Source organism: Anolis sagrei, chromosome 6, assembly GCF_037176765.1.
Source record: "Anolis sagrei isolate rAnoSag1 chromosome 6, rAnoSag1.mat, whole genome shotgun sequence".
Taxonomy (NCBI): domain Eukaryota; kingdom Metazoa; phylum Chordata; class Lepidosauria; order Squamata; family Dactyloidae; genus Anolis; species Anolis sagrei.
Window position 1 is genome coordinate 44,230,045 of NC_090026.1, and position 17,911 is coordinate 44,247,955.

The following is a 17,911-nucleotide window of genomic DNA, read 5'->3' on the forward strand; positions in this document are numbered from 1 at the left end:
AACTTTGAGAGTTGTAGTCCAAAATATTTTTCTAGGCTGTAACTAAGCAAGAAACTATAGCTCAATGGAGTAGCCTATCCTTTTTATGCAGAAGGTCCAAAGTTCAGTCCAGTGTGCCTCCTTGATCAGGGCTGACTGATGCATGAGAGAGTTGGCACAAGTCTACTTAGATCATACTGAAAAAAGCTGACTCTCAGGTCTAAATAACCACATGTTCCAAGATAGATTAAACTTGACAGGAGCGGGATATTAAACAAGGACATTAGGTTTAAGTTTTTGGTTGAATTTCTCATTACAAGCATATATTAAGAAATAAAACTTTTTTTTTATTCCACTCTATCTCCCCGAGGATTCCGGGTATTTCCTGGGTTCTGTGGGTACTGTTTTAAAGCTTCTGTAAATTAGATAAATATATTTCAGGAGGGTGGTTGCAGTGGAGGATGAAATTGATGCAAATAATCAATTGTTTTTCCATTTTTGGGCAGGCTACAGCCCGGCTTGACAGAGTGTGCTCAGGGAGACAGTGCAGATGCTGAGGAATTGTTGCGTAAAAAGCAGAGACTAAACGTGTCTTTGGCTTCTGATGGAACCTGTGTAGCTGCCCGCACACGCCCAGTCCTCAGCTGCAAAAAGCGGCGGCTTGTTCGACCCAGCAGCTTAGTGCCACTCTCCAAAAAGGTCAGTAATGTGCAAGAAAATGTCATCATTATACTATATTTCACTTGCTGGAGAAAATCCCATTTGCTGGTTTGGATAGGTAGAGGAGAGAGAACTGAGAGTCAAAAGTAAGAGTATCAAATGTCATGGTTAATTAAAGTCTTATTTTCTGGTCCTATTGTCCTGACTTTTGAATTGCACTGAATGGGAATGGCTTTTTATCTTGGTGTGATAATTTGGGAGATTGAACAAGAGAAGAAACAATTGCTTTCTTCTTGTAATTGTTGACTTCATTTTTTTAAAAAAATTTCCTTGTTGTTAAAACTAGATTAAGCAAGTTTCCGCTGCAATTTATTGAGAGAATAAATTACTAAAGGTAAAAGGAAATTCTGGAAAGCAAAATGTATTATTAAATGATAAAGGGATCCTGTTCCTAAAAAGATTAGAATATTGGTTTGCCATGTTTGAGAATTATGCCGAATCAGCACTGTTACAGGGCAGGTGATGCCAGTTCTTTAGATGGCAGGTGCTTGAAGGCAGCAACAGCAGATCTTTGCTTACTTCTTCAGAGCTCGCAGACCATTTTCCTCAGAGGACATAATTGTCTATATCCTGTTCCTCTTTGTTGACCTGGTGTTCCCAAGTATAGAGGAGGAGGCTGTACTGTTGCCTTTAATCGGTTAGAAGACCAATCAGCTTTTTGTGCATTGTCTGAGTGGAAGCACGCGCACACACACACACACACACACTCCAATTCCCAGCAAAAAGAGAGATACCAAGGATTGAAATAACCATCAGAGCATCTCATTAATTTCCCATGCAAACAATGTGATGCCCAAGATTTTACATCATAGACATTTATTATACATGGAGAAGAATGCCTAAGGTCATATTTGGATTTGGAAGGCAGGAGGCATGGGAGATCATATTGTGATCATGTAGGCTAATGGAATATGCCAAAGAATTTCAGAATAAAACAAAACTTTGCTTTATAGATTACAGACAGTCCCCAAGTTACAAACAAGATCGGTTCTATAGGTTTGTTCTTAAGTTGCATTTTTATGTAAGTCAAAATAGGTACCTTTTTAAGTGTAACTTCAGCCAAATATGTGGGTGTGTGTAAAACTTTGCATAGCATAGGGGAAGATTAGAACCACTGTGGTGTTTGTTTTACTCTGTCTACCCCTGTTCAGAAGATTTCAGCTCACTTTTTATCCCTGTGAGAATTGGATTTTGAAAAATTTGGCTTGTTGTGGAAACAAGGATTGGTGATAAAGCCATAGTGGAGACCCCTTTTCCCCATGATAATGCTTTCAGAAGTGAATTTCCCTTCCGAAGGGTAAATTTCTCTCACTTCCTGTTGTCTCACCCCCATTCTTAACTATTAATCATTTGTAAGTCGATGTTTGAAACTTGAGGGCTGCCTGTATAGTAAAGCTTTGACTGTTAATGGCTCACCCTTCCCAGCATTCCCTGCCATTTATTGTGCCATCTAGGGGTAATTAGGATTCAGCATTATCTTAGGAACCACTCCTGATTTAAAATGGTAGGCCTAAATCCAATTGCTGCCCAGGACTAAAATAGACCAAGTGAATCAATAAGAAGTTAAGTGAAGTGGTATTTAAGTAATTTCTCTTGTTTTTCTTGTAGTTAAGTTTAATGTTTGGTTTGGGGCTGCACACTGTAGAAATATGGCTTTGTTATTAGGAATGATCTTGATACGCGAGCTTGTGTGTGTGTTTCTATTTATATAAACCGCCATTGATTTGAAAGTAGTACTTGTTGAGAGTGCCAGTACAATAATTTTGCCATAAATTGCTAACCCACCAGATCCTTGCCAGCCACACAACCTACCTTTCTAACAAATATTGATCTAATTTCTAGTTGGGATGAAATGGGTGTGACTTGGGTTTAGGCTCACTCCATACGCTCTATGATATCAAGTGCTGGAAAAGATGGATTTTCCCAAGAACATGGAAACAATTGAATACCTAAATGTTCATGTCTGGAATGTAGTTGTGAAATTTAAGGAGAATGTGTTTTTTAAAAAGATGAAGGGGTAGTGATGAAGGGTTCAGTTATTGGCTTACTTTTGTAGATTCTCCTGTATTTTAGACAATAGCATGACCACAGGCTCTGAATAAGAGAAGCCCCTGAGCCCATATGTTGCATTTAGCCATCCTGTACTAGTTCACAGAATTTATAGAAGTTGAACTAACCCATGTGTGTTCCCTGAAGTGATAATTCTGGTTCATTTCTTTGACTGTTGAAAAAATAAGCAAGTGTGGGAAAGATTGGGTTGTTGTGGATTTTTTCAGGCTATATGGCCATGTTCTAAAGGCAGCAAAGATGAATTATTTCTACTGTTTTAGCATTATAGATATTCAAACCATTTGCATGTCTTTTTTTTTTTTTTTTTTTTTGCACCCAGGTTCATCGCAACAGCATGGGGCGGTGCAGCTGTGATGTGAATCTCTCATGTGCTCTCTGTGGCACTCGCAGCTCAGTGCCTCCTGAAATCCAGTATGAAGCCCCTTTGATGGAGCGTCTCTCGCAGTTGGATTCCTGTATCCATCCTGTTCTCTCATTCCCAGATGGTAAGACCAAAGCAAGTAAAGGGAAGTTATATGCAGTGTGAAGAATGGGGGATGTCCCTCACCCCAATTCGTAAGATGTGCCCACAGCTGGTCTCGCAAGCAGTCCTCTGGAAGTGAGAATCTTGTTGGTGATGGCCAGTTCGCCCACACTTACCCTGCCAGCCTCTCTGTATCCCTGGAGATAAGTATCCAACCATACCTGGCTTTGTCATGCCTGGATATTTTTTGGACAAGAGAGAGATATCCTGGGAAGGGTTTTGTTTTGCCTCCCCTGAGGCACTGAGCCACATTGGCACCAGTTACTGGGCATTCCTGACCTAGTTTGCTGATGGCTGTGTTGCATGGAATGCAGTGCTGGGGATCTAGTAGGTATCATTTAAGCAGTTCAGCAAGCAGCTGTCTCTCTCCTCTTTTCTCTCCCTCTCTTTCTTCCTTCCTTGTTCCTCTCTCCACTGTATGAGCTGGTTCATGAGGTGCTCTGCCCTCGTCTGGATGAATTGGTGTCTGACTGGAAATTTCCAGATGACGTAATAACATCATAACAACCTTGGCGAAAAGGATGTTAATCAGGGCTTTTGAAAACTGCTAAGAGAGCGCCATCTGGGGGCCCTCCAGAGACCTGCTGCTTTGAAGTGTTTGGCAGAGAGAGAAAGAGAGAGAGCTGCCTGTTTCTGCCTCTCAGCAGGTCACAGTGTTGTTTTGGCGCAGTCCTACATCGCTAGCAGTGCAGCAGCAAGGGAGCATGAGGAAGAGTCAAAGTTCTTGGCTTCATTTTCAGCTGGACTGGCAGATCACAGAGAATTACTTGACTTAATCAACACGGAGTTTCTCTCTTTCATGCATATGCATAAAATTACTGTGCACTTTCAGTACAACCTTTTTTTTATTACCAATATATCCAGCACATACCATGTTTTCCCCTCCTTGTTTCTCAGCAAATAACTGTAGAGGAGGCAAAAAATTACTGTCACACTGTTCTCAATACAATATGCTGTGCGTATATGTGTGAAAGATTGAAGGCGATGGGGAGTACTCCTTCTCAGCCTGGCACCTAAGCTTCTTTCTATTAATACCTCCAGCTTCACACCCTCTCATCAGCTGCTCTCCTGTTGCCTAGCTGGCCTTTCTACCTTAAGCCTCTCCCTTTATTAACCATTTTTACTGATAGCATTTTAATGATATTTTTGTACAGCCTGATATAGAATCATAAATTTGGAAAAGAACACAAGAGCAATCCATCCAACCTCCTACTATATTCTGACATCTGCCAGTAAAACAGCTAAGGTCATTAAAAAAAAAACCCTAAAAAAGAGCATATGAGAATCGTACCAAATAAGGCCAAACACACTACAGTATAAATTTAAATAAAAACTAGCAGCAGCCATTTTTTTTTAATACAACAGAATAAGTGCTCCTAAGATTAACAAATATTGGGGAAACAGAAAGACCTTCCCTTATTAAGTGGATGCCCGGTGGGTCTCCCTAGGGATGGCATTCCACATTAGCCCTGATCCCCTGGTTATATTAACAATACCATCTCTGTCTAAGCCCTATTTTAATGTATGTGTGTTTTGTTTGAAGTCCAGTTAATGTTTGATTAACATAATTAATTGGATTTCTGGCAACAGCGGCCCACATGTACTTTTTAAAAAGAAAAATGGAAATTTAAGACAGAAAATGTATTTCTCTTCACTTGGGAAAATGGAAGTAAGGGAAATTAGGAATAGAATCTGCATTGGACACGAATGGAAATAGAAAACAGCATGAGTGTGTCAAAATCCAAGCAGAATCTTTAAAAGCATTGAAATACTGAGGTGGGAGACAACCAAGTGTTTGAGATACCTCAGTTTTTGACAGCACCTGTTTGATATGCCACAGAAGTAAATGAATGGACTACTTTTTACTGGACTAAGGCAAATTCATATATGAATTGTGGCTGTATAGTAGATAATTGTTGACTCCTATGGAGCCAATACAGAATGTAAACAAGGAGATAAGCATGCTTCGTTTTTGTTTTGTTTTGTTAAAAGAAAATAGAGTGTTTGACAGTGCATTGCTGCAGCTTGAAATTTGCTTCTTTCAAAACCCTGCTGCTTTCTACTTCATGGTCTCTGCAAGACACTGTCAGGATTGACATTTGTGTGATTTCCTCGCATGACAAAGCCAAGTTGAATTTATTTAAATCAGGAAACAAATGGCAGTTTCAACCAGGTTTCCTGATGATATTCCTTCCATGTATTTCCTAGACAGAGATGCTGAACTCTTCCTAAAGGAAATAAAATACTATGTATGCTGTTCTCTAATTCTTAACCCTAGACTGTACATTGCTTTTTGTTCTGTAATGTATTTTTTCTGTCTTTAAGATGTTCCCATACAGCAGCCATGAGTAATGCCAAGCAAAGGGGCTATATTTGTTCCTTTCCCCTTGCTGGTTTTGCAGCTCATAGTGGTGTTGTTGTCCAATTCACCATAACATCTATCCATTAGTAAAACAAGTTGCTTTTTTCTCTCACACTAAAACTTAGGGAATTTTGTGTTTTGCTTCAGTGCCAGGCCCCCTAAACGCTCTGGAAAGCCAGTTCTGCATTAGAACAAGGAGTATGATCTGAAAATTCCTTGCTTTGATGGGAAGGAGCGGGTCATTTCTGAAACCCAAAATGTGATAGCTTGGTGGTTCTTTGTATGAATGAGCACAGACTTGCCTGCCCCCACTTTCTGATTCATTCCAGACAACACACACTGATAGTCAGAACTTTGAAAGGATTTTTTTATGCTTGAATGATTCTAGGAATTGTAGTCCAAGAAATTACTTGTCCAGCCACTGCTGCTGGTCTTTGGTCACTTGGAAGTCACCCAGATGTAGGTAATAGATATGCAGGGATTTTCCCAGTTGTTTACATTCCAAATGTATGCTTTTATTTTCAGTTATTATAGAGTAATCTTTCTTTCTCTCTTTTTCTTTGTGTGTGTGTGTGTGTGCATGCTATCCTGCAGATGTACCAATGAGTTTGCATTTCCAGAGCATGTTAAAATCCCAGTTGCAGAACAAGTCCTGTGAGAAAATCAAACCACCCAAAAAACTCATGCTGAAGCACCGGCCAACCATGCCTCCCAGCACCCTGTCTGACTCTGCACGCAAGGACCGTCACAAGTTGGTGAACACCTTCTTAGCAGCAGCCAGTAAGTTTTGATTTGAATCTTGCATTGGCATGACCAGCAGGTTATGTCCTGTAACTAGCTAATCATGTGGTTATTCATGGCTTTATGTGCAATGAAATGTGTTTTAATGGCAAAGGTCAAATGATAGAATGGGTTTTCAGGAAGAGATGATATTTTAGTCTACCTTGGTCTCCAGTGATCCCTGCTTTCTCCACTTAGCATATCCTGATTCTAATACGTTGTGACAGAAAGACACTGTGCAGCTTTAGTTTAGTACAAAAAACAAAACAAATACCCCATACAGTTAGTAAGATGAGGATTCACGACACAAAGTTTGGATACAGGCTTTTAAAAACTCTCCTGCTGAGAAAATGTGAGCAAGAGAGCAACATAACTTGCAAGTGTCCTAGTCAGCCGGCACATTGACTGGGGGATATCTGAATTTTATAGCTCAAAAAGGTAACTTTTCCAGAGTAACATACTTATCAAGAGCTAGTGTACTTCACTAAAAGCAAATTGATCAACTTTGAGTCTTGGTTCAGGTCCTCTTTCTTGATACGGACTCCCTTAATTTGTCCATCAGCAAGTTACTACCATCAGCAATAATTGGGGTTTAACCTGTAGCAGTTTCTGGAAAGGTACAAGCAGACCACCATTATTTTGTTATGTCCATAAAGTATTGAATAATGTTTTTTTAAAACATCAGAACAGTTTATTGTCAAAGGCTTTCACGGCCAGAATTATTGGGATGTGGTTTCCAGACTGTATGACCATGTTCTGGCATCATTTTCTCTTGATGTTTCACTTGCATCTGTGGCTGGCATCTTCTGAGGATCGTCTAAAGATGGCAGCCCCAGATTCAGGCAAAACGTCACGAGAAAATGCTAACAGAACACGGTCATGCAGCCTGGAACACGGTCATGCAACCACACAACACTCCATCTGAACAGTGCTTCAGGATTTAGATGGAACGTTGGAAGGGACTGAGAAAGAAAATATCACACCTGAAAGTTGCAAAGACCTCTCAAAATCTGAATCCAAGTCAGATTGTCTGATTTAGCCCAGTACTCTGTTGCAATATCTCTAACAGCAACTTTCAGACCAAGATCTCCTTGAAGGTCTTCTGCTTGATACCTTTCTAAATCAAGAATTTATCTGCAGTCTTGGGTATATTACCATTGAGTTATAGCTCCTAACCTCCCTTCTCTTTAGAAAAAAATATAGAGACCAGGCCTTAAGAGAGGTGTTAGGTTAGCTTTTTCTAATCTTATGCCCTTAAGCTATATTGAACTACCATGATGCTAGTGCTGCATCTTGGCCTATCTTACCAGGAAGCCTCTTTGGTCCTCATCCTCGAAGTGTAATGGAATATCACTTAGTTGGCTGTTTTGTGCATTGGAAAAGACAACCTGCACACTGATTCTTTCGTAAACTTCAGAGGAAAGTTCTAACATTGAAAAGTGGTTCTGCCACGCCATTAGGCCCAGGGTGTATCTTCCTAAAGATTTGACCAATATCATTGGACTACTGAATTTATTTATGAGTTTGTGCATGTTCTGTGTCCATTTTGTATGGCTGCCTCACATCTGAATGTCAGAAATGTTGTGTATAATTACTGCAACTGGAGAGGTAAGTCATGGCTTAAAATAGATCAAGGAACAAGATTTTTTCTTTTCAGGATGTTTTACTGTGGTCAAGTCAAGCCAACAAGGACTATATGCTCAGCTTTGCTTGAAAATACATTTGCCATAATGTCCCAAATATGTCAAATGTGTGAGCCAAAAGTAAGCTGTGGAGAATGGAAGCTAGGCCTTTAGAAGGCTGAGTGCAGCTAAAGAGTTCAGCAGTATGGCTAGACTTCAGTATACTGTGTGAAGGATGCTTGCCTTCCTTCTTCAATGCTTGTCAGTGTAGTCGTATATACTCCAGTAGTGAAGAAAATGTTGGATGGGGACTTGGGAGATTCAGATTCTAGTCTCCATTGAATCATGAAAAATCACTGGGTAAAAGTGACCAGCCATGCTTTTTCTCAGACTGATGTATCTCGCATGATTTTGTGAGCAAAAGGAGAGGATAGCATTGTAAATAGTAAATATCTCATGCACACACACCCCACTCAGCTTTACAGGGTTGAGATGGGTAGCTTAGACTAGTGCAAAAATGCAGCAGGAAAGGGATTAAGTCAGTGTGGGTTGTCGCTTAGCCATCTACTCAGGGGCTGGTGCTGCAAATGGCACTTCCTGCAACTGTGCCAGCATTCACATGCTGTAATAGTTTTGTAGCAGAGTCCCTTATGTGACAACTGTGCTGTGAGAGGCTAGGAAAGAGAGGTGAAAGCAGGGCATTTTCATGGCTCTCTTTCTGTTCCATTCCTCAGCTTGCTCGCATCACAAAATCGAGCCAGACAAGGCACACAGGCAATCCTTAGACGATCTAAGGGCTGCTCCCAAGGCCGAGAGAGCGCCAGAGCGCTCGCTTATCCTGACGCCCGTTCATGAGAGAAAGCGATTGCGGGACAGCTCCTCCGAGAGAAGTGAAGGTAGGCTGGACACAGCCAGGTCTGTCTTGGGAGAGCTTGGGTTTCGCCTTCCTCTTCTCCCTCCCCTTCCTCTCTGAGCCTTAAAGAAGGGTGCTTGCTGCTTAGGGGAAGTAAAGGGGGCAATGGTGTCAGCTGCTGCTATCTCGTTGTGTGTGCTTTAAAGGCTTCCTCCTCCTGGAAAGTACATCCTTGCTGAGGAGGTTCCTCTTTCTTGGGTTATATTCTGATTCCTTTGTGTAGATTACTTGGCAATAGGATAGAGCTAAAGCTTTGTAGCAATATAGAAATCCAGTCTACACATGTGTTTTCTCTTTTTTTCTCCCTTCTTACACAGTATTGAAGCACCATGCAGATATTGGAGGTCCAAGCTATTTGTCCAGTGCTATGGCCTCCTCAGCCCACAGTTCCCTTGTACGGCAGTTGTCCACCTCTTCAGAAAACTCCATACCGTCTGCTAGCACAAGCTCACTGGGCAACTCCATTGCATCTGTAAGTATCTGGTGATGGCATGCATTTTTTCGGTTGTGGATTTACTAACCTGGTTTATGAATGAAGTTGTAATTAGTTAGTTGATGTCATCAGCATGATTACTTGATCAAATAGAAGACAACAGGTGCCAGCCATCCTAAGGACCATCATAATCTGAAATGTATCTCACTGAAGAATGACAGGGAAGGAGAGATAAACGGGGAAGAAATATTGGGCCATTGGGTCAACTGAACATCTTAGGCTGAGGTACATTAGAGTGTAGGAACTAGGAAATTATGCCAAAGGCTTCAAAGCAAATGTGAATTTTGAGCTTGTGTCTGCTTCTTTAGTGAGGTGATAGTGTGACCCAAGTTCATGATATAATGTCACAAATTTACAGCAAAAGACATATCAGGAAAAAGAAGGTGGCATGGAAAATCATGCAAAGTACTATGATATTGGATGTGGGACTTTGCTTACACAACTTTGCTTGGAAAGTTGTGTAGGACATTCAGCCAGTGGGAATTCTTGGTTCTGTAATCAGCCTGCTGCTGATTTCAGGAGCTGCTAGCGATAGTTCTCTTTCCTATAGTTTGATTTGATTTTACAAGCATTCCTGAAAAGCAGTAGGGGAAATGTGTCATTTTTCCAAGTGTTCACTTTTGTTTCATAATGTTGTCATATATTCGCTGATCATGCATCATATAACTCTGGGAACCACATTTTGATTTCAGTTGTCACCACACTCATTCTGCACCACCAAACATTCAACCAGTAAATAGTGCAATAAGGATAACGGACTAATGAAATTTGACAATTGGACTGGCCTTGGATTGCGATCTGGATTACATGATTTTAATTGAAGTTTTAATAATTAATGTTTAATTGTATGGAGAGAGGGCCTTCTCAGTGATTGTCACTCGGCTATGGATTTCCCTTCCTAATGGGATTAAGTCAGCCTCCTCCTGTCCTTTAGAAGGAATATTAAAATTTGGCTGTGGGACCAAGTCTTTGGGACCGTGCAATGATGCAGCCATTATTATGCCAACCAGAGTCGATATGAATGTTTTGAAACAGTTTTAAACAGAGGATTTTAATGTCAAGATAAGTGATTTTAACGTTTTAGTATGTGTATAGTCTAGTACAGGGGTCCTCAAACTTTTTAAACAGAGGGCCAGGTCACAGTCCCTCAAACAGTTGGAGCCCCATATTATTATTATTTGAGAAACACATGAATGAATTCCTATGCACACTGCAAATATCTTATTTGTAGTGCAAAAAACATTTTAGAACAATACAATAATTAAAATATTTAAAATGAACAATTTTAACAAATATAAATTTCTTAGTATTTCAGTGGGAAGTGTAGACCTGCTTTTAGCTGATGAGATAGGGTTGTTGTTGCTGTTGTGTGCTTTCAGATCGTTTCAGACTTAGGTTGACCCTGAGTGAGGGCCGAGTAAATGCCCTTGGAGGGCTGTATCCACCCCCCAGGCCTTAGTTTGAGGACCCCTGTTCTAGTATGTTTCGGCTTTGAATGTTTGCTGTTTATACGTTGTGCTCCACCCTGAGTCCCCTTCGGGTGAGAAGGGCAGAATATAAATGCTTTAAATAAATACATAAATAAATAAATACATTTTCAACAACAGGAAATGAGTTTTGATCACTTTCTGTTTTAAAAAAAAGCCTCTCCTGAGAAGAATTTGGCCCAATGGGCTATTGTGCTCTGCATACATTAGGACAGCCATCTTCAATCTGGGATCCTTCAGAACTTCTGTTCCCATCATCCCATAGTAATCAGTCATGCTGGCTGGGTCCAGTGGCAATTTTATTACAAACAGGCTTCCAATTTGGGAAAGGTTTCCTTAGGTATTGATCCTTCTTCCACACATCTGTGAGCTGCTGCTTTGAGAGGTAGCCCTGTGAACAAAGGCACACATTCAAGATTGTGCAGAGAAAGGTGTTTGTTCTTGATTTCCCATTTATTAGAATGACTTCTCCCTGGAGGCTTGCTTTACTAGAAGGAGGATCTAGCTGAGGTGATTTCTTAGCTAAATTGATACTGAATTTTAAAATTAACATTTCATCGAGCTTTTGCCTTGATGTTTGAAGACTTCCGTGTATGGTTGGTTGGGGCAGGTGGGTTGTTTTTCTCTTTGCTAATTCCATTCCTAAACAGAGATATTACTGTACTTAGTATTAACTGCAGGGAAGGAATAAAAATACATTTCGTTGGACTTCCATCTCTTGTGATGCTTGTTGTTGTTCATTCGTTCAGTCGTCTCCGACTCTTCGTGACCTCATGGACCAGCCCACGCCAGAGCTCCCTGTCGGCCGTTACCACCCCCAGCTCCCTCAAGGTCAGTCCAGTCACTTCAAGGATGCCATCCATCCATCTTGCCCTTGGTCGGCCCCTCTTCCTTTTGCCTTCCACTTTCCCCAGCATAATTGCCTTCTCTAGGCTTTCCTGTCTCCTCATGATATGGCCAAAGTACTTCAACTTTGTCTCTAGTATCCTTCCCTCCAGTGAGCTGTCGGGTTTTATTTCCTGGAGGATGGACTGGTTGGATCTTCTCGCAGTCCAAGGCACTCTCAGAACTTTCCTCCAACACCACAGCTCAAAAGCATCGATCTTCCTTCGCTCAGCCTTCCCTAAGGTCCAGCTCTCACATCCGTAGGTTACTACAGGGAATACCATGGCTTTGACTAGGCGGATCTTTGTTGCCAGTCTGATGTCTCTGCTCTTTACTATTTTATCGAGATTGGACATTGCTCTCCTCCCAAGAAGTAAGCGTCTTCTGATTTCCTGGCTACAGTCTGCATCTGCAGTAATCTTTGCACCTAGAAATACAAAATCTGTCACGGCCTCCACATTTTCTCCCTCTATTTTCCAGTTGTCAATCATTCTTGTTGCCATAATCTTGGTTTTTTTGACGTTTAGCTGCAACCCGGCTTTTGCACTTTCTTCTTTCACCTTGATTAGAAGGCTCCTCAGCTCCTCCTCGCTTTCGGCCATCAGAGTGGTGTCATCTGCATATCTGAGGTTGTTAATGTTTCTTCCAGCAATTTTCACCCCAGCTTTGCATTCATCCAGCCCCGCACATCGCATGATGTGTTCTGCATACAAGTTAAAAAGGTTGGGTGAGAGTATGCAGCCTTGCCGTACGCCTTTCCCAATCTTGAACCAGTCTGTTGTTCCGTGGTCAGTTCTGACTGTTGCTACTTGGTCCTTGTACAGATTCCTCAGGAGAGAGACAAGGTGGCTTGGGATGCCCATCCCACTAAGAACTTGCCACAATTTATTATGATCCACACAGTCAAAGGCTTTAGAATAGTAAATGAAGCAGAAGTAGATGTTTTTCTGAAACTCCCTGCCTTTCTCCATTATCCAGCGGATATTGGCAATCTGGTCTCTCGTTCCTCTACCTTTTCTAAACCCAGCTTGAACATCTGGCAACTCTCGCTCCATGTATTGCTGGAGTCTTCCTTGCAGGATCTTGAGCATTACCTTACTTGTGATGCTACCAAGCCCAAAAAGTACTTGTTTCTTTCTTTGCAGTGTTTTTATGGCATAATGTATTGTTGAAGGCTTTCATGGCCGGATTCACTGGGTTGTTGTAGGTTTTTTGGGCTGTATGGCCATGATTTAGAAGCATTCTTTCCTGATGTTTTGCCTGCATCTGTGACAGGCATCCTCAGAGGTTGTCAGACCTCACAACCTCTGAGGATGCCTGCCACAGATGCAGGCAAAACATCAGGAGATAATGCTTCTAGAACATGGCCATACAGCCCGAAAAACCTATAACAACCCTTTATTCTCTTTTTGAAGCACAGTATTTGTTCATCTTTAAAATACTAAAAAGTGTAAAGCTGGGTTGGGAACATTTTTTTCCAGAAAAGTTGGTTGTCAAACTAATCATACCTCAATATTGGTGATGCCGATAATTGGACTTACAGTGAACAAATCCAGAGGGTCGGATTTCACCTATGCTGTAACTTTTCCAAAAATAACTGCACACACAGGTGTTAAAAATAGTCTTTCGATATAGTTTGTCAACACTTATGTACAGTATATCCCTTTAATTCATTGGCTCTGCTTGAGTTGATAATAACAGTTGGATTTAGAAAGACAGAGGAAGGGACTAGTGAAAAAATTTGTACCCACCTCCTGATTGGTGTCTAGTGGGTCATAACTCATTGGGCCTTTAAGGTGCCTAAATAATAGAGGGCACACTGATGCATATGAAATGACCACCTTTTAGCCAATCAGTGCCAGGATTTCTGTATGTGTAACAATAGTATTTTCCCAACAGTGCAAGGATATAATGAGACCCAATAAATCTCCTAGTGCCTCTTCAGCACCTATCACAGCCAGTCTCTAATCTCAGCCATCTTATGTGATTAAGGTGTAGTTTGAACAGCAGCAGATGCATTTATTCAGCATTTACCCGAATTTGTCCATTTAAGTCATACTGATGGAGGGGATGGAATACCCTGAGACAATGGTAAACCTATTAGGATTTATTATTTTTGTTACTGTTAACTCTGGTGGCTGTAATTCTTTTATGTCTACTTGGTTCTAACTTAAGACTTCCTGAATTAATTACAACCTTAAATGTTTAAAATCTAAAGATTGGGTTTGAATTTACTGATATGTCCATGGTAGGCTCGCTTGGGTCAAGTCCAATTTTCATCCCAGGATTGTAGGAACTAAAACAATATCTGAATACACTGTAATCTTCATCAAGCTCCTAAATCTGTGATGAAAAGAAGTCTAGTTTCTCAGAACTAAAAAAAGAGTGTAATTATCTAGTACCTAGTTTAATTACAGCAAAATATCTGTAAATTGTACTTGAAAGGGGACTGTTGGAGTTTTTGTGTTTTAAAAAATAATGGAAATGGGATGGCAGTAGGCATAACAGTATAGTGCTTTAGAAAGTAGTTTCACAGTGAGCCAGAAAGAGCTGCAGTGTTTGGGAAACTGCTAGAAGTATTTCCTTGAGAGTTGGCTGCACAAAGATGCATATTGATGCATTGATGCCATAACCTGGAAAATATGTTCTTTATGAAGGTTGACAATGGAGTCTTCAAGAAGAGGTGACACTGGTAGCTACACAATGGGGTTTCTCTAAAGTTCAAGTGCAAGTCAGTGAGGTGTGAATATCTAAACACTTTTTGTTGCTGTTTTTAGGAGGGCATATAAGAAAACATCCAAAGATCCTGTGATTTAGGAGATTGGTTGATGAGGAGCATGTAGATCTTTACTTTTTGAAATATATAGTTTGCAAGTCTGGCTGCATCTCTATAATTTGAGAAGACTCCTTTAAGAGCCATATAAACGTGTGGCAAAGTTTTTTTCAGTGATCTTTGTCTCAGTGGATAGACCTCATTTTCAAATATATGGGAACCTTAGTGATGTTCACTTGACATTGACCTTGGTTGTGTTCACTGTATGGAATATGGACTAAGAATTTTAAAGAGAAAGCCAAAGAAGGTACTGCTATGATGGATCATGTTAATATTTTCTTTGGGATAGATTTTGCTGCAAAAATGGTGTGAGTACAGCCAACCACACCCTAGTATATTCCAGATATGTCGAATTTCACTATCCTTAACCATCATAGCCATTTGCCCTCCTGGCTGAACATGACAGAGATTGTAATGGTTGTCTCTGGAGGGTTCTGTGTTAGGGAAGCTTTCAGTAAGACGCTTTTCCTTACCTTTGTTTTGTTTTCTAAGTGCTATTTCTTCCAGAGTGTACTAGGTGTTGCTTCATAAGCAAGGGTTTACTCTGTACAATCAATATTAAGAAAATATCTCAAGATTGACTATGCAAGCAAATATTTGAATCCTGCTGGTCAGAGATGTTAACTCTGATGCTTGTGTTCTGTGGTGGCACCTTTTACCCCAAGTATCTTCTGTGACGCTTGCTATTAAGGCAGTGTCACAGGCTTCTCCAGCCACTAGAAAGACACCTTAAAGGGTACCCTGCCTCTCTCACGTTGGTTGCCTGCACTTGAAGTTGCTTCCTCTGTGTCTCACTTTTCTTTTGTTTGTTCCTTCTATGTTTCCTTTGCAGCAACAGCCAAGGAGGAGGAGAGGGGAAAGCTCTTTTGACATAAACAACATTGTCATCCCTATGTCCGTTGCTGCAACCACCCGGGTAGAAAAATTGCAGTACAAGGAAATCATTACACCAAGGTATGTCCAGAGGTGCGATCTACAGTTACCTTGTTCCTTTAAATCCAGTGAGGTGCTTGGCAAACCAACTTTCAAAAAGGTTTGGTTCTACAAAGGAAATAAAATGCCCATTTAATTTTTTAAATTTTGCCTTTCATACACTTTGTGGTCCACTTGAATGGTGCTTGCAGCCACCAGGTGTCCACAGACCACAATCTGGGAATTTCTGAATGGTCCTGAATCCTGACCAACTTTCTGAATGACCCCTTAGGACCAGATTAGCCATTCAACTGAATAGAGTCCAGAATACAGGAACAACTGGGAGACAGAGAGAGAATTGTATTAAAATCTGACATAGTCTCATCTGATGTGGGAAGTATAGTTTCTGGATTCCTGATGTTGTGTTTCTTCTATCATTCTTTCTTGTTTTGAGTGTTATTAATAAATAAAGGATGCACTTGCCACATACTAAATTGCTGGGAAATTCCATAAGGATTGGCAGTTGGATGTAATGTAAGAGTCTGAATACTGCCTTTATTGCAGTGTTTGGAGGCAGGAGTGGGGTTATGTGTGTTTGTGGAGGCTGCCAGATGGGTAGGTAGTTAGTTGCTATGTCCGCATTGCTGCTTGCAAGTTGGAAGCTGCCAATTTTAACTCTGTACCAGGAAGAAGCCTGTTTGTGGGAAGGATCACAATTTAGTCATAGTGTGCATATTCTATTAAAAAGTGAGACCTCGGGTTAGTGATCTCAAGGGCAAAACTACATTTTCAGAAGAAAGAAGTAATATATTGCTGTTTGCAATAAACATCTTTTACCTTTTAAAAAACTATATTCAATATCAGGAGGCATTTCTTCAAACTTGTTTCTTACCCACCTGCTCCAAGTGTACTTGAAGCTGGGTGCTGGTTAGTATCTATCTTTTCTCTTACTATTTTTTGGTGACCTGTCTTCCAGCTGGCGTGTCGTGGATAATGGTGCTCTGAAGGTGAATCCAGATGAAGACAGCGAAGAGGTAAAGAGTGATGGCTCTCCTTTCTTGTTTTTTTGTGTATGTACAGCCTCTTTCCTCTCTCTGTTTCCTTACTTCCTATCTACCTACTTTTCGGGGCTATTCTAAAATGGAGGAGCCAAAAGCTTCACCAGAGCAGGATAATAGAATCAGCTTTGTGATTGCCATTCTCCCAATTCTAAAATAATCATAGAAATATGTCCTTCTCTATTTTTCTTCTGTCCCTGGAAGTTTTCTTTCTCGGGCAACCCAGTGCTGGTCTGTTCCATAAAAGTGTCTGCTGAAAGTTGGAAAGGCTTTAACGTGCTTTCACACAACTCTCTAGAATTCATTCCAGAGAAATTCAAGTTGTTTTTCCTCATGGCTAATATTCACTGTTCAAAGAACAGAGGGGTAAAGGTTAGTTGCATGACTGCCTGATTCACCTGTCTTGCCTGACGGGCACAGTGCAGTTAGTTGTTCAGGTGTATGTCATAGATTAATTTAAAAAAACCAGAAACCATAGCAATAAAGAGAAGATACTTCAATGTGAAACCCCTGGCAACCATGGAGATAGCTTTCCCCCCACACTTTTCTAAAGGGTTGTATCAAAGATTAGTCTGAAGGGTCTTGTGAGGCATCAGAGAATCCACAGTATGCAGTCAATCTATCCTAGCCAGGGAAGAAACCAAAGGGGGAAAGTGTGTAAGTGTTTGCCCAAGAGCTAAGGCCTCAAGGCTAGAGCTGAACTGAAGTAACTCAGAGCTCTGTGCATCCCATGCTTCTGATTGTGATTGACAAAGTGGGCACAGAAGGACAGAAAGAGAGACAGATCTTAAGATGCACCGTTCTCAGTTTCATCTAAGAAGCTAACGAAAAAGACAATGTTCTCGAGCTCTTGTTATGGAAGTCTAAGTACTTGTCTCTGTGTGAGAAATAAACACCACAGCTTCAACAAACCAAAATGTGGCTGAAGGAGAAATCCATTGAATTTTTGAGATACCAAGGTGTCTGCGTGGTTGGAGTGCCAATATCCAGTTTTCGATTTATATGAGTATGCTGAACTCATGCATCCATAGATAATCTTTGATAATCAAATTGCTCTTATAAAAAGACCTATTACCAGCATAAAAACACACATTTTTGAGGTCAAGAGAATTTTGGTTGCTTATTCGTTATTATTCTTTGTTTCAACCTTTTTTTTTAAAAAAAATGCCTTGTTCTATAAACTTTTTAAACTACTATTTATTTATCAGATCAGACACAAACCAAGGGTACAGTTGTGATGTATTTTAAAAACACAAAGTTTTAAAACTTGGCAT

General features: G+C 40.6%; 1 protein-coding gene across 3 annotated transcripts in view; it reads left to right on the forward strand.

Annotated features, from left to right (window-relative positions):
• The window catches only part of KANSL1 (KAT8 regulatory NSL complex subunit 1), a 157,228-nt gene that overhangs the window by 129,226 nt on the left and 10,091 nt on the right, over positions 1-17,911 (forward strand). For 2 of the 3 annotated variants that reach the window (XM_060781099.2, XM_060781098.2), the window contains 7 exons: positions 486-678; positions 3,089-3,254; positions 6,249-6,434; positions 8,791-8,952; positions 9,287-9,441; positions 15,500-15,621; positions 16,556-16,613. In XM_060781099.2, the coding sequence (XP_060637082.2) occupies positions 486-678; positions 3,089-3,254; positions 6,249-6,434; positions 8,791-8,952; positions 9,287-9,441; positions 15,500-15,621; positions 16,556-16,613 (1,042 nt within the window). The remainder of the gene's footprint in view (positions 1-485; positions 679-3,088; positions 3,255-6,248; positions 6,435-8,790; positions 8,953-9,286; positions 9,442-15,499; positions 15,622-16,555; positions 16,614-17,911) is intronic. The other variant, XM_060781100.2, reaches the window with a different exon arrangement.